Source organism: Echeneis naucrates, chromosome 21 (assembly GCF_900963305.1).
Source record: "Echeneis naucrates chromosome 21, fEcheNa1.1, whole genome shotgun sequence".
In the NCBI taxonomy this organism is placed as follows: domain Eukaryota; kingdom Metazoa; phylum Chordata; class Actinopteri; order Carangiformes; family Echeneidae; genus Echeneis; species Echeneis naucrates.
The window spans coordinates 3,262,435-3,283,870 of record NC_042531.1 but is presented as its reverse complement, the minus strand read 5'-3'; the positions used below and the strand labels follow the sequence as shown (position 1 = coordinate 3,283,870).

General features: G+C 43.7%; 1 protein-coding gene across 1 annotated transcript in view; it reads left to right on the top strand.

Annotated features, from left to right (window-relative positions):
- Positions 1-20,910, top strand: part of tbx15 (T-box transcription factor 15) — a 30,165-nt gene extending 9,255 nt beyond the window's left edge. The window contains exons 4-8 of the mRNA XM_029530548.1: positions 5,159-5,330; positions 10,605-10,772; positions 11,230-11,294; positions 16,330-16,427; positions 18,944-20,910. Of these exons, the coding sequence (XP_029386408.1) occupies positions 5,159-5,330; positions 10,605-10,772; positions 11,230-11,294; positions 16,330-16,427; positions 18,944-19,776 (1,336 nt within the window). The 3' untranslated portion in view covers positions 19,777-20,910. The remainder of the gene's footprint in view (positions 1-5,158; positions 5,331-10,604; positions 10,773-11,229; positions 11,295-16,329; positions 16,428-18,943) is intronic.
- The last annotated feature ends 526 nt before the right edge of the window (positions 20,911-21,436 follow it).

Here is a 21,436-nt window from a genome sequence, read left to right as displayed (position 1 = left end):
AGCTTCATTTAGCAGAGGCGAGAACTCTTAATCTGAAAGGAGCAGACAAGTGATATTTTATACTTTATTATTGTCAACAAATTACAGGAAAAGACCACAACTAATAATGTGTTAGTCTGTTTATGATCCTTCCTGCTGGGCTCGGTAGTTTTTTTGCAAACATTATTCAAACAGCAGTAAAATTTCCGACTGCAGATTAACACGCATTTGGTGCTCTGTTGAGCATTTCGGGCACCAGGAGGCTGTAAGTTGGTGCTATGAAGGGCTGTTGACGGAAACATGCAGTGAAACCGGTTCTTTATTTAACTCAGCAACAAAAGCAGTTAAAATTCAGAAAATAGAACCTGCTATTGCTTCTATAACAGCTGTTATAATACATGAAGATAATTATTCATGTTTTCTGATGCTCATTTACAGTCAAGCCAACTAAACATATCAGGAATATATTTCTGTTTTCTTGAGTCAGTTTAATTGTGTTTGAATAAAATAAAATGTGGATGCAGTGCAGCATTAATCCCACTGTGGTGACTTCACAAGGATTTATGTGCCTGTTGTTTAGTGTAAACAGCTTTTTAAGGCTATTGCATCTCCAGAGCACGTAAAACCTGAAATTTATACATTCTCTAAAATCTGAAATGTCCAGCAGTGAAGCTGAAAAACACCTGGCCTATTTTACAGTTTCTGAAAATCCAGGAAATAATGAGCTGACTGGGAAGACAAACATCGATGAGTTGTGTTGTGTCTCACGTGAATCAGCAACGTTTTAGCCCGGCAGCTGCTCAGCATATTTTGAAGCATTTCAACGACGCGAAACATGTTTACAGCGAGTTGGTGTTGTTTTCCTGCACGGCTGCGCATGTGATGAAAGAATATAACAAGGCGTCTCAGAGGGAGACAGAAAAGAGACAGATTTCTTATCCAAAAAAAGAAAGAACCTGAAGAAACTGGCTCTGATATTCCCCTATCTGTCCGTTGGCATGTTTGTTTGTTGATGTGAAGTTTTCCATCGGAGCGCAGCAGACGTTCTGCCCTGCCGCCTCTCCGCGCTCTCCCACCAGCAGACCAAGACGCATCATGGAGGATTTTTAGAGGCCAGAATATCTTGTAAAATTAAATAGGATTTTCTTCCTGGCTGGGGAATTTACCACAGGGCTTTGCAAACTGAGCTGGGAGCTGTCGCTGGTGTGTCTCACAGTCCTCGAGGGTTTGGGGTCTGGAAATAAGGTCTTTATTGGAATCAACTTGCTTAACTTGGGCTCCCTGCCCCTCTTTAGGAACGTCTCATTGGTGCCACGCTCATTAAATCTCCATATATTACACTCCTTTTATGTGGACAGTCGCTCGGTTTGCTCCGAGCTGCAGCCGCTGAACGCTGCAGGCCGTCTGGCTCCTCAAACATGCCTCATTCTTTCAACTGCACACACACACACACACACACAGGTACACACACAATTATGAGAAACATACTCAAAACTGATAAAACATGCACAAAGTTGTGTTTTTGTGAGGATTTTATAAATCTAACACACACAATGTTAATGACACTTAACACTGTGTACACACACACACACACACACACACACACACACACACACACACACACACACTCATAGTCGCTGATCTTAACCTCGAAACAAATCCAGATCTGATCTTTAATCTTAAATTCTGGATTTACTGTCAATCACAACAGTTCAAATTAGATTATTTATTTATTCTAATGAGGACATTTGAGATCAAACACACACTAAAACACTTCTCTCACGTCACTTATGAGGACATTCACACAACACACACACACTTGTTGCTCCTGTCTCATAGCACGACTGGAGCCTAAAACTTAATTTAACTCTAAAGATCAAGTTAACCGTAATCCTAATCCTGACCTTAATCCAATTTGGTCCTCGTAAGTATAGACACAGAAAGACACACAAAAACACCCAGGGGGCCTCGGTAAACTTGTGAGGACGTAAAATGACAAACACATTGGAGCTTCAGGAATATTTGTTGTTTACCTCAAACCTGAACTTATTCTGACGTTTGTCCTCTGAGCACTGAGACCGGCTCAGTGAGGACGGAGGTGACAACGGGCAAGATGTCATCAGTATCTGTCCCCGCGAAGACATTTGGTCCGTATAAATCTAAAGATTCACGCTCACACAGACACAGACACGCACTCACATGTTCACACAAAGCAGAACACACACACCAGTCGGCCCTGAGCGGTAACTCAATATTAATATTTTCTCTGTCAGGACAGTAACTTAATATACAGGCTGCGTCGAGTGAGTGTGTAAATGTGCGTTTTTATGTGCATGCCTGTCTGTGTTACAGTATATGTGTGATAAGCTGGCAGCACACACACACACACACACACACACACACACACACACGGATGAGTGTGTGTGTGTGTTTTGTGTCCTAATGTGTGCTTGTCCTGGTGGTTGTATATATGTGTGTGAGAGAGAAAATCAGAGTGTGTGTAGTTGTGTAGTTTTGTCAGCTGTATAGTTTAGAGTTGGCTGAGAAGGAAAACAGCCCCCCCCCCCCTCACCCCCCCACCCAGTGTCCCACCCCTGCCTCCCCTCCCTCCCCTCCCTCCCCCATCTGTCCAGTAAGAGTGTCACATAAAGTCCAGTCTTTATTGATCGTGCCGGTGCCAGATGGCAGATTTATGGAAGATGAAAGCGGGGGGACTAATCAGATTTCCAGTCCGGTTTGGGGCTAAAGTTTCCTCGTTCCTTAACACTTTCCTTGCTACGCTGAGCGTAACCCTAAACAGCACTCCAAACAGGAAATTACAGAAACGCTTGGCACCCTATATGTATGTTAGTGCGTGTATGTGTGTTTGGTTGGTTGTGCGTCTTTTGTCTCAGCTCAGAAGTCTCAGAAGTTTTCATGTTTATGAATTCCTGTTTTCGCTGAAGTACCAACCAAGTCCTAAAATGTGCTGTGTAATGATCTGCTTTTTTTAATACATTCAAATAATCCAGTTGTGTAGCACTGATGCAAAAAGGTGATGGTGATTCATGCGTCCAGACTCTCAGATTGCTGCTCACTTTAAACCTCTGACACACAGGGAGCCATTTTTGGACAAACTTCAACTGTCTTAAAGTGACAGGCACCGTCTCCAACACCACGGAGCCACATTTCCTCCATTTCAACCACGACTGTCAACATGTATATGTTTCACATCAGGCTGTTTGACCCCGTAGCCACTGAAATTATAGCCAGCAGGTAAGTGAGCATGAGATCTGAGTAGTTTTGCGTCTAATCGTTAGATTTTGAGGCTTCGGCAGATCAGCTTTATTCCTATTTTTCTATTTTTCAAAGAAAAGAACCTGAGTAGAAATTTGAGAAAATCTTGTGCTATCACGCCAAATATTTTCACACTTGGCCAAGGTAGAAAAGTTACTGTTTGGTGAATTGGAAACAGATTCGGTGAATAAATCATGATGTGTATGACACTGATCTAACTTCTTCGGACACTGAAAACAGCAGCAGATGTCGACATCAGATCTGCGTTGAGCCATAATGAGATTTAAATGAATACACAAGACCAACAGAAATGGCACATTTCCATAATGGTTGTTTGTTTGTTTGTTTGTTGTTTTTTTTTTGCATTGAGCGCTTTCCTAATTGAGTCGTCATCACGTGCTGCATCTTCTTCGCCTGCACTGATTTTATGATTTTTTAACGGCACCCAACTGGAGAATTACGTCTTCCAGCTGCTGAGCTTCACAAACAAGAATTTCCCTTTTGCAGAATTTCTAAAAAAAAAAGAAAAAAGAAAAAAAAAGTAAATTTACTTTAAACTTGGATGAAACTCTCATCGAGGCTCTGAATGATCTAATAATGTGGATACTGAGCTGCTCACAGTCACCAATATGGCTGCCAGTGGACGAGTGTGCCAACATGTCTGAAATCGCCTCCAGTGCCTTTTCATTGTGTGTGTGTGTTGTGCGTTTTTTCTGTGTGAGAGAGAGGCTGAGTGTGTATTCCTGCCTCTTACATTTGAATGTGCTTGTGCTTTGTGTGTGTGTGTGTGTGTGTGTGTGTGTAGTGGGGTGGTGCAGCTCTGTGGCAATAACAAAAGGACCAAATGAGAGTTTTGTCCATGTTTCAGGAGTGAGTGATGACTTTGGCAGAGACGCAGCAGATAAAACACTTTCAACTGAGTCCTCGGCCAGAACTAAAGGCAAACAGCTGTGCTTCACACTCGCTGCCTCCCTCTACCACCCTGTTTTTCCCTCTCTCTCTCCTCTTCTACCTTTCTTTTATCTCTCCGTTGTCCGTCGACTTTATCTTCAGCTCATTTCTCCGTCTTTATCAGTTTCCAGCCTCGACTTTCTGTCGTCCTCTCTTTTCTTTCTTCATTTCTTGTTTTTTTTTTTTTGTTCAATTCCCTCCCTTTTTTTTTGCTTCCAGCTTTTCCTTTTCTTTTTGTCGTTTAGTTTTTAAGCGGCTCACACTGCGTCGCCTGGTGGTTTGTGGACTTGTTTTTAAAAAGGAGGGTAAAAGTCATTTTCTCTGTCTCTCCCTCTCTTTCTTCTCTCCCCCTGCTGTTTAATGGGTGGGACGCCCCATTGTACCCAAACTCACACACAACATCATCAAATATTATGGCTCGGCTTAATTGAAACTATGCAGCTGACTGTGTGACTGCATGTGGAATATTTTATGTCGCGCTTGTTAGACATTTCAAGCACAATGAAGAAACAACAGATGATTTTAAAAGCCGATGTTGTGGCAACGTGACCAAGCGTTTGGAGTTTGTTCTCGCAGAGCTGTGCAGGACGCAGAGGCGTTCGACCCTGAAGTCGCCTCAGAGCTTCACATGAGTTTTGATTTTGGGGGGATTTAACTGACCTCCTGTGAAAGAAAAACATGACTAATGAAGGAACTGAGGAGGAGAATGACACATGAGCCCGATCTGAAAGCAAGCGGAGGAACATCCAGGGTTTATGTGATATTTGCAGCAGGCTGGTGTTTGTTTCTGTGCTGACTCTCTCCCTGCGTTTCTGGTCTGTTACAAAAAAGGAAGAACACAAACCTGCGTATGAAAAATGAAATATGAAAGACCTTTTTTGGTTCCGGAGAAATAAAGGTAGCCACCTTCCTCTCGTTAAACGTGACGTTTCCGTCTCTTCCTCTCTTCCAGGTACGTGTACCACAGCTCTAAGTGGATGGTGGCAGGAAACGCAGACTCTCCGGTGCCTCCGCGGGTCTACATCCACCCGGACTCTCTGGCCTCAGGAGACACCTGGATGAGGCAGGTGGTCAGCTTCGACAAGCTCAAACTCACCAACAACGAGCTGGACGACCAGGGACACGTAAGAACAGACTCTTCCTCTTTAATCCTCCCGACTTGGCACAAGGTTGATAACGCTAAAGCATTTTTAGATGTTTGGAGATGTGCACTTGAGGGAGAAACGTTCTTATACGTTCTATGAAATATAAATTATAAGTTGCACAGATGAGAAAAGACAAAACAAATCACAACATCAGTGGAATCATGTTTCCTTCTTGATTCTGACATTTCCTACGCCACCTAAAGGCAACAACAGCCCAAAATCACAGTTTAATGATGATTGTGGGGTTTAATGCAGTTTGGTTAAGTCAAACACATTTCCTGTGCGGACGGACCAATCAGATGTTGGTATTTAATGACGCGGCTGACTGTGTGTAACGGTGGATGTTTCAGCAGAAAGACTGTGAGGCTGCGATCCATTAGTTTCATTTTGGCGCTTTAAAGTTTATGTCACTCCAGGGTGCAGTTGAAATGAATGCAAACTTGGAGCTGTTAGCCGTTTCTTTTTTGGAAAGGAGTGTTTTTGATGAGTTTGCTTGAGAGGAAAGTTGACACTGCTCTTCGTGGACTTTCTGCCGTCATGACTCACTGAGCCATGAGACTTGTTCAGCATTGATTTTCTGCAGTACGAGGCCTGCCGCTCTGCCACACAGCGCCCTCCCACACTCTGTTTGAAGATGGTCCATTCAGACTGAAGAACATTAAGTTCCTGGATTAGCGTGGAGAGATATTAGAGGTCTGGGATTTGAACCTGTGCCTTTGTTTTAACATGTAATATTCATTTCCTTCATGGCTCTATAAAGCATTTTGTAATGAAACGGTTTCGTTTAAGGGCACTTAATGACTGAAGTTGATTTGTAGCCACACCACCGAGCTAAAACTCCAGTTTGACCACAGTCTGTCTAATTTACTGCCTCGCTCAGTAACAGAGGTGGTGAGCTAAAGTAAGTCTCTTATTGGGTCTTGGCTGCTTTGAATGTGTAATGTGGGTTTTGTAGGTGAAATATTTAACTGTAATGCAACAAGTTAGACCACAATTTGACACAATTTCTTCGATTTACTGGCCATTTTATGTAGAATCAGCAAGTGGGCAGCAAACTGAAGTGAGTCCCTAAATTGCACTTGATGCTTCTCTGTAGTTAGAAATGGATTTCATGGGAAAGGAGTGATTTCAGATGAAGGAGAACTGTGTTAGCGTTTGGTGATTTGCTTCAACTGGCCCCTTATGTTTAAACCCGTAATGAGAGCTGAGGAAATACTCAGCAAAATAATCAAATGAATAAAATAGAAACAAACTGTGCAGTAAGAGTCAGCGGAGCCGCTTCACTGTGATGCCTGAAGCCAAATGTCTGCAGCTGAAAGGTGAACTGCAGCAAAGCTGTAAACATGGAAACCTCACATTAGCACACGAAAACGAAATCCTGTTCAACACAGAAACAGAATCTAAATGAGTTCCTCTCTGATAGATGTGTAAAGACAAACAGATTTGTTGAAGTTGTCAGATAAACTCACAGAGAACACAGAAGTTGTTGCTATGCATGTTTAAAAAACCCAAATGAAGCCTTCTGAGAACAGAGATGACCTTTGAACTCACACAGAGACACTGAGGATGACCGTTGGGTCAGTCTGATTGGCGGCTGTTGTCGGAGGCAACAACCACCAAACAATCACAGCCGCTTCACATCTGTCTCGTCCAATGATGCACCATTGATGGATGTGTTATCAGTCTTTTACTGCGTTCATGGTCCAACCTGGAGCTTGTTTCAGCACTTGTGTGTAAGAAGGTAACAACCTGAAAAGGCCAAGATTTAGAAAAGACAAGTAAAACAGATAAATACTATATTTCTACATATGTTGTGTTTGTACGATATACTTTAGCTCAGTTTCAATATTTTTTCATGGAAATCCAAATCCAAATTGGTTTTAAAGCACAATAATGAGTCAACTTCTCAGAATTAAGTGTGACAAACAACAAGGAAACTTTTTGGAAATTGGTAAAAGGTCAAAAAGGTGATGTGCGTTTGAAGGCCAGCGAGTCAGAGTGAACGTCAGCGTCGTCTTTTATGAGCTGACAGAAACAGGAGAGGAGTCGCCATCTTTTCTCTCGAGGCGTGTGAGATGACACGAGGGCCGCCGTCATGGCGGTGGAGCCGTCACCGACCCGGGTTTCTCCTCAGAGATCACAGTCACCACACAGATGCTAGACGAGGCGGTGATTGGAGAAGCGGTGTGAGGTTGACGCCATGACAGATATTTTTAGCATTGCGAGAAAATGGCGGCGTAGAGTTTGGCCCTCGGTGCGTGTGTGCAGCCAGAAAGCCCCCGCTCAGTGGCAGCTCTGCAGATGATCACATCAGCTCGGCGGTGACAATTGTAATAACATATGGGCGTTGTTGGTGGAGGATTCACACTCAGAGCGAGGGGAGGTTGTCTTTCCTCTCTCGCTGCTCCGTTTAAGGGCTTTGTTTCCCTGGAGGGGCTTTACAGGCCAAAGGATATTAATTTCGGAGCTTCCTGTGTGGGGAGGAAACCTCACCACTTCTCGCTCCATCCTCCTGAGTTGTGGTGTCGTGAATTCTCCGGCTCATCAGAAACAGACACCGTGCATGAATCATCAGACGTCGCAGCGCACAACAGAAGCACAGTCTTTATATTTATTACATCTCAGACGGCACATCGGCCTCCGCAGTGAAGAGCTGTCTCTCTTCCAGTTTGTGAGATTTGCAGGTTTAATGATGACCAAAGAAAACCAGACACACTAAAACTTTTTTACAAAAATCTAATGAAAATTAATTATTTCGACCTCTATGAATACAAATAAAAATAAATCTAGATAGCTTTGACTGACTGCTATTGTTTAGTCAACTGCATTTGATTATAGTGGATTAATTATTGTTGAAAATAATTGATAGTACGATTTTATTTTCTACTGCAAACTACTGTCTTACTTCCATTCTAGTGGAAGAACTCTCTAACATTAAAACAACGCAAAGCAGAAGTCAAGAAAAGTAAAGACAAATAGAAAAACTCAGAAACTGCAGAAAATGTCTGTGACTGTTTATGTCACATTATTATTCTTAAAGCCAAGTTGGAGCTCATTTTTAATCATTGTTTGGGAGTTCATGTGTTTTGTATGTTAACTATGAAACTATAGATGAGAAGCTGGGAACTAACAGGAGCATTTTGTGTATAAAGTGCAGAAAGTATAAAGAAGCCGAAATGCAGATGTGCGTGTTGGCCTCCACATTTAGATAAACAACTCAGATTTATAAGAAGGACTTGAAGCTGGATACAATTTTCTTCTCACTGCAGAACTTTCAAACGAAATGATGGATTATTAGCAGTCGGACTTTGTTGAGCGTATACACACATTTTCCCTCCCGGCAGCATCTGCTGCGTCAACAAAAACATCGTTTGGCTCTCGGGGAGTTTCAGTCATCGCGGTGACGTCACTTGTGCGGAGAGGAGATCACAAACCTGGTGCCTGCCTTCGTCCTGTTGGGCTCAGATGGGCCTCATGCTGTCGCTCCCGCCTGGCCTTTATTTGCTGCCTTTCTCTGGGAAAAGCTAATAAAACTCTGAGGGAGGCCGGACCGGCCAAAAGACTTCTCTTTTGTTGCTTCCATTTTATTCAATTTTCTTTTTGTTGCAAAATTGCTTTGCTGGTAATGATTCAAAGCATCGTGACTCGTCATGCCATGAACGTTATCCTGTTTTTCTTCAGTCTGGGGAGCAGGGGTGTGTCGCTCCGTTCGTATGCCGTCACGGCTCAGAGTCCTCATTGTTCTGGTCTGTAACGAGTAATTCCACGGGGGAAATCACAGGAGCTCAACCACAGACCACGATTAATAGCTTTGATCACTGAACGGCCGCGGCCTTTAAAGTGTGTGTGTGTGTGTGTGTGTGTGTGTGTGTGTGTGTGTGTAACTGTGTTTTGAAAATCAGAAATCAACAGCGTGGGCCAGTCTGCCAGACATCTGCAGGACGTGTCGCTGTCGCTCTGGTGTCATTTTCAAAGGGGATTAAAAACACATCATTATCCATCGTGACACAAAAATAAAATAAAGAATTTGGCCTAATTGCATGTGAGCGTGAACAACTGTCAGCTGAGGTTATCTGGCTGCTCTCTGAGCTCAGCGTGTGGATGTGTGATCTGACTTCACATCACCTCAGGTTGGCCGGAGACTGAAGCCGTGAAACAGCTGTGTGTGTCTGTGTGCGTCTGCGTTTCTGAAACATGGCTGCCATTCCACCTCCATTCACTCCGTGGAACCTTTGCTCTCTGCACGTTGATGGCTTGTTGTTGGGCGATACTTCTCCCACTAAACTGATGACTGACAGGCGACTTTAATCCAATGTTTTCTCCTTTTACCGTGATGTTTTGGCAGTTGCAGCCAAACAACCAACACAAACTGGAAGCAATTCTTCCTTGGTGTAGAAGCAGCATGGAGACGTGCAGCCAGGAGCCATCGAAGGAAAAATACCCCACAGCTTTGATTGACATGTGATTTCTGAGCATTGTGCCAAAATTCCACAGAATTTAGAAAAACAAACAAACAAAAAAAGAGAATATGGATGTGTCGCTCCCTGCAGCAGCCCAGGCACAGTGTGTGTGTGTGTGTGTGTGATTGAGGTCTGGAACGTTAGCCGTAGTGTTGCTGATACTCTGAGCTGTTTCCCCCCCACGGCCTCGGTTTGAAATGACCCCCTCTGTTGTAGCGGAGAAGGGGAGTTCGGGGGTGTTTGGCTCTGGGGAGGTTTTCTCACTCTCAGATTAATCAAGAGCAGACTGAGGCCCCGAGGCGAAGCTGGGGCCGACAGCGGCTGACGCCTTCTCTCCGCTGTGAAATAATCCTCTGCCCTCCTGCAAGCGTCATCGGAGTGTGAACTTAGTTTCCGTTCAATGTCGCGCAGCTTTGTCGGGGAACCGGTGAGGCTAATTGACGGAGGTGTGTGTATCATGTTTTTAAGTGAGGCAAGAGTTAAAACATTTGGGCTCCGCGAGAGTTTGGAGCAAAACATGACAAATTGAAGATGAGTACTGAAGCTGTTAGAGCTTTCACTCATCAGATATACTTCTTAAATCCCAATCCGTCACAGCGCCGTGCCAAACCCTCACCAAACCTGATCCAGCTGCAAGAAGAGGACCGCAATTTGCCATTAATTACAGATTAAAATCTGAACTTTATGTGTTTTCTCAGCTTTCTGTGTTTTACAAGCAAAAACAGATTCAAGTGCGGATGCCTAAAGTAACAACGGCGGCCCCACTTCACCGTCTCCAATTTCCTGTTTTCAGATCATTCTTCACTCCATGCACAAGTATCAACCTCGTGTTCACGTCATCAGGAAGGACTTCAGCAGCGAGCTGTCTCCGAACAAGCCCGTCCCCAGCGGGGAGGGAGTGAAGACCTTCAGCTTCCCTGAGACCGTCTTCACCACCGTCACTGCCTACCAGAACCAGCAGGTATTTACGCTGCACACACTTCAATCCGAAGAACGGATGTAGATTTAAATACTCCCCACAAAAATCTGTTGAACTGTTCCAAGTTTGACTTTAAATATTTTTACCAAGAAACACAGTTTTCTATCTAATTTCGCAGCACTTTTATAAGACAATGTCAGTGTTGCAGCTTGCCCCCCCCCCCCGCTTGTCCTCTCATGTTGAGCTTCTCAAAGCCAAACAACTGGATTGTAGAGCTGGAGAGAGTCCACGGCACAGTAGGAACCAATAGTGTTTCCTTCGAGAAGGCTTAAAAACAAACAGATACAAAGGATGACTCCAGACTTTTCAATATTAATACAATTTATAGTCAAGTAACAGAACAGATGGTGAATGTGAGTGTTCTGGAAGAAGTTCTGTAAATTAATCTAAAATTGCGATAATGACAAAGGCCTCCCCTCCATGTTTTTCTTGTTTGCAGATCACCAGACTAAAGATCGACCGTAACCCCTTCGCCAAAGGTTTTCGGGACTCTGGCAGAAACAGGTAGAGTGACATCGCCTCGCAGCATCTGTTTACCAACTGAGCAGCCACACAACACGTCACGTCAGTCTTTTCCATGCTGAGCTATGACAATCACATCTCCTAGTTTTTTCTTTTTTTAATGGATGTCTTTAATATGGAAATAATCCTCTGAAGATATCACTTAGGACCAGATGCTGCTCTGTACGAAAACAGCTGTTTTGTCTGTTGCCAGGATGAATAGTTCAGATCTGCAGCACAGAGACGCACAGAGTCACTTTTCAGAGCCTTTTCTTATTTCTCATGTTGTCATGAAATGCTCCCAAAACCTCAACATGCAAACAGGCACACACACAAAAAAAAAAAAACAGGAGTCAGGATCTGCTCAAAGATGTGGCTGGAATGTTTCATCACCTCGACCTGAGACACGTGCAGATCCGTCCCGGTCTGCTGCAGACTGACGGTGTGACGGCTGCAGGGTGCACGAGCTGTGACATCAGCCGTTGGTGGACAGTAGTGGTTGGATTTATTGGCACTGCAGCGACTTCTACTCATGCAAAAGTATTTTATTTACAACGAAGGAAACAATGCTCACAACTACACTCACCAGTGCAGCATGACAGGGGCCAAAAAGTTTGTTCTGCCCAGCTATAAAAACAGCAACTGCAACACAACTAACTTTAAACATTCCAGGTAAACGCCATTCATTCATTTATTTATTTATTTATAAAACGTATCTGCAGAGGCAGAAGAGATTGGCTACGGAAAAAATAGAAAATAGCGCCCGGCCGTAAGATCCAACAGGTGAAATGAAAATAGTGTTAAAAAGGAAAAACTCATAAAGATACAGCTGAGAGTCTTTTTAATAAAATGTTCCGCTCTGAAATACACATCCAGCTTTAAGCTCACTGTAAATCATCAGAGACTTTTTCGTTCAGAATATTTACATCGAGCTGCTCGTGAGTCCAGACTTGTTGGTCTGTCACAAGTTTGGGCGAATAATATTTTCTTAGGCATTTTTTTCAGACGGTTACATAAAACTATAAAAGGTATTTCAACACATAGTTTGGACCTTCTGCAGTCTGAAGTATACCGGAGTCGTAAAGTGCTGTTGGAAGAATGGTCGCATGTGATTCAGTCTATTTTAGCCGAGACGTCTAGACATCTTTTGACCTGCAAAGCAGCAACTCCACGCTCGCTGGGTTATTAACTCTGTCTGAAGTCCTGGCTGTTCATTACACATCCACACACACTGTACCACTTCATGCAGCGTCGCACAAACTGGATTCTCTCTTTTCTCTTCCTGCCACACATGCAGACATCACACACGACATGCAGACGCACAACGTGCACACAGGGGCAGAGAGGATGTCACTGTTGACTGTCAGCGTAAATGTGTGACTATAAACAGCTCACTGCCAGCCTGATGATGTCACCCAGACCAAGCGCTCTGATTGGCTGCTCACTCTGTACAGTCAAAACTCATCTCGAGCGAGCTGATGATAAAATTAAACAGGTTTCATTTTTGCCGAGAAAGACAGGCCCTTGTTTTTTTTTTTTTCAGTTTCCTCTTCACTCTTCCTTCCTCCCTCCCCCCTTCCCTCCCCCCTTGGTGTCTCCTTTCTCTCAGTCCCTTTCTGTCTCTGTGTTTCTGAATTATCATATATAAGGTTTGTGGAGGAGGGAGGTTTTGGCGAGAGGCGGTGGTGCACTGAACCGCACTTGAAAGCAGCCCCCTCATCTGGTCTGCATTATTGGCACACAGATATTTGAGACATCTTTTTTCATTTTTCAAACAATAGACTGTTTGATTTATGAAGTGGCATTAGAATTTCATTGCAGAAAAAGCTACAGATGAAAAGATAAGGGAGGATGAGATATTTGTCCAGCGAGAGAAGAAATGGATCTATTCCTACGTGCGGCTCGTGACTCCTTCCCATCAGCCCCGTGGTAATCAGGGGTCGATCCGGCGACCCTGTCACCTTAAAAAGACTCTTCCTGAGTCACCCTCAGGTTTCACACTTCAGTTCCTGAGCCGCTTTTTGTCTTTGATTAGTCATGAACATTATCGGTGAGCTGCAGCTCTGACCTTTGACCTTTCTGCTGCTGCTCCCGCTTCATTATTCAGGGGTTTGATACTGTAAGGTCACAGAGGTCAAAGGCGTCTGCTCCACAGAACGCAGGAAGTTTACCCTTCTGATCCTATTATTGTTTTCTTAACATCTTCGTTATTTTTTGCACCAAAGACTGTAGAGTTAACAGAGTTCTGCGGTTTTCTATTGTGAGACTCCGACTCCCACCCACACAAACCACCAAGAGCCATCAGGAGTCTCATTCATCACTGCACAGAAGGAGAGGGGAGGACAAAAATACATTCATAAATAAGGGAAAATTAAAAACTGCATAAATGGGAGTTTGCTTTTTTTGCTGATTGACTGTATACATCTTTTTCTTGACAGAATAAAAAACTAGCAGATGAGTGTTTCTATGGCTGTTAAATATTTCTGATGATGGATAAAAAGTAAAAGACTCTGTCTTGAATAATGACAATGAGCATTGATGGATAGTACGACTAATATTGATATTGTTATTTTATTAATGGTAAAAAAAGGTTAAGTGCTGTGAAGTAAAGTCTGATAAAAGAAAAGAGCAACAAAATATGGAGCCACATAAATCAAGAACAGCTGCATAAATCACAAACATCCACAAAAAACTCATATCATAGCTGATCTTTATAAATCAAAATTATTAAAAAACGTAGTTGGAGGAAAAATCATCAAAAGTGGCTGATGCTGTCAGATGGATGTTTTTGTTGATTTGGACGGTGATTTAGTGAGTCAGGTGCAGCTGGGTTGGTTTTATTTCATAAAAGGTAACGTGATTTATTTATGGCTTCTGTGTTGTTGGTGTGATCGCACACAAACTCCCTCACGAAATGATCAAACCACGAAAGGTGCAGTAATGAGAAGTGGAGATACATGAGCAGATGAAAGTGGAGGAGTTTATGTCGTATTTAGTTCAGCTCCAGGTCTGATCTGCAGGTGCTTTGTTCTGTAATTACACTGAAGAGTATTTAATACCGTTTTCATCACTTTACAGATAAAAAGTTAGATAAAACATTTTCCCTGTCTGACAGAACCACATGTGTTTTATATCTCTTTAAAACGCTGAAATATTACATTTACCCTCAGTGAGATATTTATGACCAATACTGGACATCTTTGAATCTTGGCTTTGGGCGGTTTGAACGTTGTGATGAACTGACTGGTTAAAGGTCAGATTTTAACCTACAGTCTTGAAAAGTGGAAATGAGGAGTTACGAAACAAACTGAGAACGCAGACAATCAGGCCGAAATAAAGCAACACAAGAAAATAACAAGCAGAAAAGACGTTTTCTCACAGAAATTCAGAACTGAAGACATTTTCAGATTTATCATCTTACAACAAAGTTTGTTCAGCCCAAACAGAAAACTGGAACACATTAGTAACGCGTTGACATCTTTTCTTGGTTATATTAGTGTCAGTAATAAGTGACATTAACAAACGTCCAAAAAAACCAACTTTTCTTTGGATTTTAGCAGCAAGTGTAAAAGCAGCCTGTTTGCTGTGGAACTTTACCAACCGACTCATTCCTCACTGAGGGGGAAAATATAAATTAATCGAAAGGGCAACCCTGCACTGCTAATTCTCAAATTAAGCACCAGCTTGTTTTTCTGACTTTATTAACAGCATTTGAGTGTGGCGCTCTCACACTGGTGTCGTCAGTTGTGTCTGGTGAGGAGGCTTAATGGCCTGGGTGGAGGGATACAGCTCATTTGTTGGGTTTTGGTCCCGCGGCAGCGTGAACGTATGAATGAGTGCAGTGATGGCGAGGCCCAGGCCGATTAGCGCGGCCCACTAACGAGCAGCCTCGGCCAGGGAGCCAGTGGCCCTAAAACAACACGGCGAGCGGCGGCGGGGGCCGAGCCGGGCACAGGGAAGTAAATCAAGCAAGGAAGGAGAACCGTGTACAGAGTGGAGATGAAACGTCACCCAGATTTATGTGCTCAGTAAAAAACTTGCTCCTTTTTAATGGCTCCAGTTTCCTCTGGACAGGACTGCCCCCCTCCTCCTTCTGATACTCCCTCACTCAGTCTGACTCATTCACCACTGACCTCTCTCTCCCTCTCTCTCTCTCTCACACACACAAATATTCATAAATATCACTTCCCCTCTCTGTTTAACTAATCCTTTCAATATTTTTGCTCTTAGTCACTAATCCCGTTTCTGTCTCTCATCCACATCCATCTCTCTCTCTCTCACACACACACACACACACACACCTGCACTGGTCATATATTTTATTGCCATTAATATAAAAAATATATTGTATTTCCATAGCAAGTCTTCAGACACAGTGATATAAAGTACACTTTATTAGACACACCTGTACAATCCATTGATTCATTACAGCAGCTCTGCTCCGTTTTTGTTGACACTGTTGGAAACGTGCAAATTGAATTAAACGTTTATTACTGAGTTCAGTTAAAGGTGGTGTTTTATTGGACTGCGTTACAGAGGAGGCAGAATATTAAAAGCCACCTCTGAATGTCATGCACCAGCGCAACACTGCCACTAAATCTGCCCCGAAGGCAAAACATTTAATCTAATTTAGACACCTATGACGAAAATGAACATTATAGGCATCACGTTGTGGAAACATCTTATTGAATCTAATTGGACTGTAAAGGTGTGCTTCATAAAGTGGCTGATGACAGTTAAAACAACAGAAGAAAAAAGAGGAGAAAATCAGATTATAAATGACTCCATCTACAGGGCTGCAATATGAATAACTGAAAATAACTTCAACATGTTTCCCTCAGTAGTTTTTTTTGTTTTTCACTGTTCAATAAAGATTTGAATATTAAACCACATCACAATAAAATGCTGAAATCGAGCAGTAATAGAAAACCCTTGTTTCTCTGATTCTCACATCATCTGGTCAAAATGAGCAGTTTTGTGTGTGTGTGCTCTGAATTCTCTCGCTCTCCTTTTTTCTCGGTGGGTGTCTGTCTGTCAGGACCGGCCTGGAGGCGATAATGGAGACCTACGCTTTCTGGAGACCTCCTGTGAGGACCCTCACATTTGAAGACTTCACCAACATGCAGAAACAGCAAGGTGAGTCAGAGCGCCTCGCTGGTCTCAGTTCTGCTCCCTTCTGCTTTCCTCTGCAGACATCAGACTTGGAGCAGAAATAGTATAGGACAGTCTGATCCCTCTTCGACTCGATATTATTGTTGAGGCCAGACAGATTTCCAGCTTTGACCTCAGGTATGAAAGGAGAGATGTTAATTACATTTGCTCACTGACAGTCAATCAACAGAACTTTTACTTTTCTGACCTTCTCTCCTCAAACTGACACATTAAAGCTCCAGTGATCAGCCTTTTCCTCCATCAAAACCCATATGGGAAAATCTTCATTCCTGAGTGAAAACATAGTCTGAATAAAACAAATGTTCATGCATGAATCAAATGGTCACTTGTTGGGCTCTTTCCCAGTGAACTGAATCTTTTGGAAATTAAACCATTTTTCATTGTGAGTGGTCTGAATCTTCAGAAACCGCTTTGATGACCACAATGAAATTCTGGATTCAGTGATATCCTGATTGATTGTGTCTTTAATGTATTCAGTCAGTATTGTTTAAATTCATCCAATTTGCGACAAAGGGATTATTGATTTAGTCAAACCCGAGGTAAAGTAATAAAAATGTTCGTAGAGAAGCGCGTGCGTTGGTAATTAGGATGACTTGGGTGCGTGTGTTGACCCAGCCTGAACTCTCCCTCTGCATATTTTCCTTGAATATCACACCACCACACTACATCAGCTACACTTGTCCTTCATTTGAGCTTGGCCATACGCTGCTCCTCTGGCAGGTCGGCCTGCGTCTGCTGAACTTTTCACATCTCGCGCAGCCCTTGAAAATAAAATCGTTAAACAAAGCCTGTGGCTTTTGGACGGCTCCACGACACCAGTCAGCGTCAGTTTGGGCCACCTCCCTTTGTATCTGTTCCAGCGCCGGCACAAGGTCTTAGTCATGGCTCATATCAAGGGCCTCGCCGCTTTAACGCAGCTGTTTCCTCGCTGACCCCGTCCAGGTCACCTCAGGAGGTAGGCATGACGTGACGCTCCGTCTGAGCAGGCGGCCATGTGTTTGTTATCACCAAACTGATTAGGATTTAATTAAAGTCCTTGTGCCGTCATTGAACCCTTTGTCGCCCTTTTAGGATACGGTGGTGTGTGTCTGTGTGTGTGCAGACTGTAGCTCTGTTATGGTACAGGACGCTTTTTCCTCTTCAAGCAATCAACTATTCCACTGAAGCACCTTGAGCCCTTCAAACCAGAAGAAAACATGACATCACCAAACTATCATCCCCTCTTCCCTCTCTTTTTTGCTCATACATATCTGCCTCTCTCTCTCTCCCTCCTCCTCCCCCTCTCCTCCTGCAGACCAGAGTGCTGCAGCAACATTATCGAAGGCATATGGTGCAAAATCAGAACCCCAGCCAAGCGAGTCCTGGATTATTTAGTTATGCCTCCTCCTCATTCTGGTTCAAACTGAATTTCTCCAACAGCAAGATGAACGCTGGCCAAAGTCTCATTAATAGAGAAATATGCGATTGATATCCCACAGCTATCATTTCACTATGAAAGGCTTCGCTCCGTGGATATATTTGTGCCAACCCTTTTTCTTTCTTTCCCTTTTTTTTCTTTTCCGACGTAGTTAGACACACATTGTCTCCCCCTTTTTTCTCCTTTGAGCTGAACAGTATAGGACACGTCTGAACTCTGCTTGTGGCTTTTTTATGGAGGGAGGGGCCGTTGCTGAATCCATGTTTGTCTCCCCGTACCGACAGTATATGTTTTATGGTGTGGTTCATGATTGTATTCAAAGACCGGCCTGCAGTTAGTCTGAGGGTCAGACTTTGAGAGAGTCCACACGGCTCAACAAGGTCATTTATTATATTGGCGACAGGTGAATTCATAATGTAGTTTACTGCTTACTTTATTAGTCTGACTCAATGCATGTGGGCCGCTGGGACGTGTTCCCATTAACAATTACTACCGTGTTTTATTTCTGCCTGCTCTGAATGAAGAAATATGTTGAGGTGAGGTGAGGAAGAGTGAGGTGGAAAAAAAAAAAAAACAACAACCCCTAAACAATACTTATGTGGATGAATGTAATTTTCTGTGTCTCTTTACATATTCCAACACATTTCTCCTGCACTGCCACAGGCGAGAAAGGATGTGGAGGTTGGAAATCAGAGGCTAATACTAATACCTCCCCACAGGGACATCCTGTTTGTTTCTTGGTACCCTCCACAGGGAGGTCAAAGGCTGACAGGCAGGGATTCATGTCACTTTCCCATCATATCAAATTTTCTTATGGGGAAAAAAAAGGTTTGTGGATGAAATGTGGCCGTCAACCTAATTTTTCTCAGCAGTTATATGTAAAAAAAAAAAAAAAAAAAAAAAAGGCACGCAAACGTTTCACTTTGTTTATGATTGAATGCAATAATTTAACAACTATAATCTGATTGATGCTAATCCACCCTGAAGAATTGTTTAGCTGGATCTGGTCCTGGAGCTGACTGCTCACTAAGATAAAATGTCTCTGTGTTTCATGTGTCTCCAGGTGGAAGCACGGGCACCTCGCCCACCACCTCCAGCACAGGAACCCCCTCCCCCTCCGGTGCGGCACACCTCCTGTCTCCTTCCTGTTCCCCTCCGACCTTCCACCTTGCTCCCAACACTTTCAATGTAGGCTGCAGGGAAAGTCAGCTATGTAACCTGGGCCTGTCAGAGTACCCAGCCTGCGCCCGCAGCAACATGGCAGCTCTGCAGGGCTACGGCGGCCTGGCCGACAGCTCCTACGGACGCCTTCAGGCCGCAGGGGGCAGCGTGGCCTCCGGTCAGCCGTCCGAGTCCTTCCTGCCGCAGAGGACTTCCTCCTTGATTGCTGCTGGCATGCAGGGGAGCACTCACGCTTCTCTGACCGGCGGCGGTAGTGGCAGCGGCACCGGAGGCAAGATGGATGCCTATAGCGGTCAGCTCGGCTCCTTCCCGGCCTCGCAGCTTCAATACGTGATGCAGGCCGGAAGCAGCTCCAGCTCGGCCTCCTCCTCCTCATCTGCATCCTCCCCTTCCTCCACCCACATGTTCAGCGGGAGCCACCACCACGTGCAGCAGGGCTCCTACAACGCCTTCTCTCTGCACAACCCTTACAACCTGTACGGATACAACTTCCCCACCTCTCCTCGCCTGGCCGCCAGCCCAGAGAAGCCGCAGGGAGGCCTGCTCTGCTCCTCCTCTCCTGCCGGGGCCTTCGCTGAGCGCCAGTATCTGTCCAACGGAAGTATGGACACTATGCACATGATCGGCAACGCCGCCAGCGCCCAGCAGGGCGGCAGCTCCTGTGACGGCCGTCAATATGGCTCCTCCTCTCAGATGTCCATGCACATGGTGTAGAGACTGAGCTGGAACCTCTGAAGCCTTTCAGCCGAAAAGCAAACCTCTCGTGTATGAACCCGGGTTGGTGGTGGTGTCGACCCAGTAATGGACTGAGTTACAAAACAAACCTTTCAGAGAAGGACGTCATCCAAAGTTTCTGTTTTTAAGGACTCTCCACCACTTCGGCTGCAAAGCAACTCAAAGGAAGTCAAAGTATTATTAAATTATCTATGTTTTAATAAAGTAAAAAATTGGGACAGCAGCTTGACTCTTATCATTTACAAGAGGAAAGAAGCAAACTCAGATCACCATCAGGAGTCTGAAGGGATTGTCAGTTGTGAATATGTAGTGGTGCAATAGTAGCAGTAGCCTCTTCAAGTGACTTGTTCTTCTTCTTTTTTTTTTTGTTGTTTTGTTTTTTTGAGCAGGCAAGGGAGGACTCAAAAGCTATCAGGTCACAATGAAATCCTGTAACCAAAGAATCTTCACTGTGATCCAGAAGTTTTTTTACTTCAGGCAGCACTTGTGTTGTATCGTTTTAGAAACGTCATGGGGCTCAGTGTTTCGCCGTCATGGTCTGAAGTTCTGGCTGGAATGAAAGGAACAACTGGACCTAGTGACTCACCCCTCTACATATATACAGGAGTACGTGCAGTGGAGTGTCTGGGTGCTGTAGTGGCCGAGCGGGGTTGAATAAGACACATGGACGCAGCCAGTGAGAGAACTGTAGGTCAGGCCAACTGAGGAAGACTCCGTCTCTTCGTCTTGAGAAGTCCCAGCAGGCTCGAACACGGGAGTTCAGGACTCGAGCACACAACTTCGCCCTGTTTTTCCTCAGACTAGAATGGCTTCACTAATTTTTGAGTGGATTATGTTTTTAAGCATATATATAAATAAGATGGCAATTGCAATCAATTACATAAGCTTCAAGGTTGTTGTGTGAGAAGTTATAAAAGAAGCAATAGCAAAAACAGAGTAATTAAAGTATGTTTTGGTGTGTTGTAGAGATGCGTATTTAAGTGCTGAGCAATATAACAATTTTACAGGCCGATCTGTTATAAAAATGTGTGACAAAAAGGGAAATAGCAAAATAACTTTTTTTCTTTTGGAGGCATTTTGAAAAAATGTAAATACAGGTGCCAAGCACGTAAAAAGCTCAATAAACGTTTTAATTCATGTATATGGTTTTGATTTCATCTCTTCATTAGCAGTAGATTCCTCAGGAAAACCTGACATTTAAGACAATTATTCAGTAAAAATTAAGAACATACGTTGTTTTCCAGCTGGGCAAAATGAGAAAAATATGTTCACGTGTAATTTGCCATGGAGAAATGTTCCCCAAAAGTCAGAGGAAACTGGAGTTACTCATTCAAAATAATTTGGAGCGCAAAAGCAAAACAAATTACAGTGTTTACAGTAGGAAATTAACAAAATAGAGCTGCTTTTTATGCACTGGATGTTCTGTATTTCATAGTTATTTACTAATTACCTGTTGGAAATGACTGATCAATGATTCCTTTAGAAACACTCCTTTGGGAGCAGAATGAGACTGCAGCAGCGGGAGTTTCACCAGCCTGCAGGCTAAAACAAATGACATGATTATTAATCACACCAGAGAGTGCTCTCCACTTATAAAAATGCACACATCTGCTCGCCTCCACATCACAGACATGGGCTT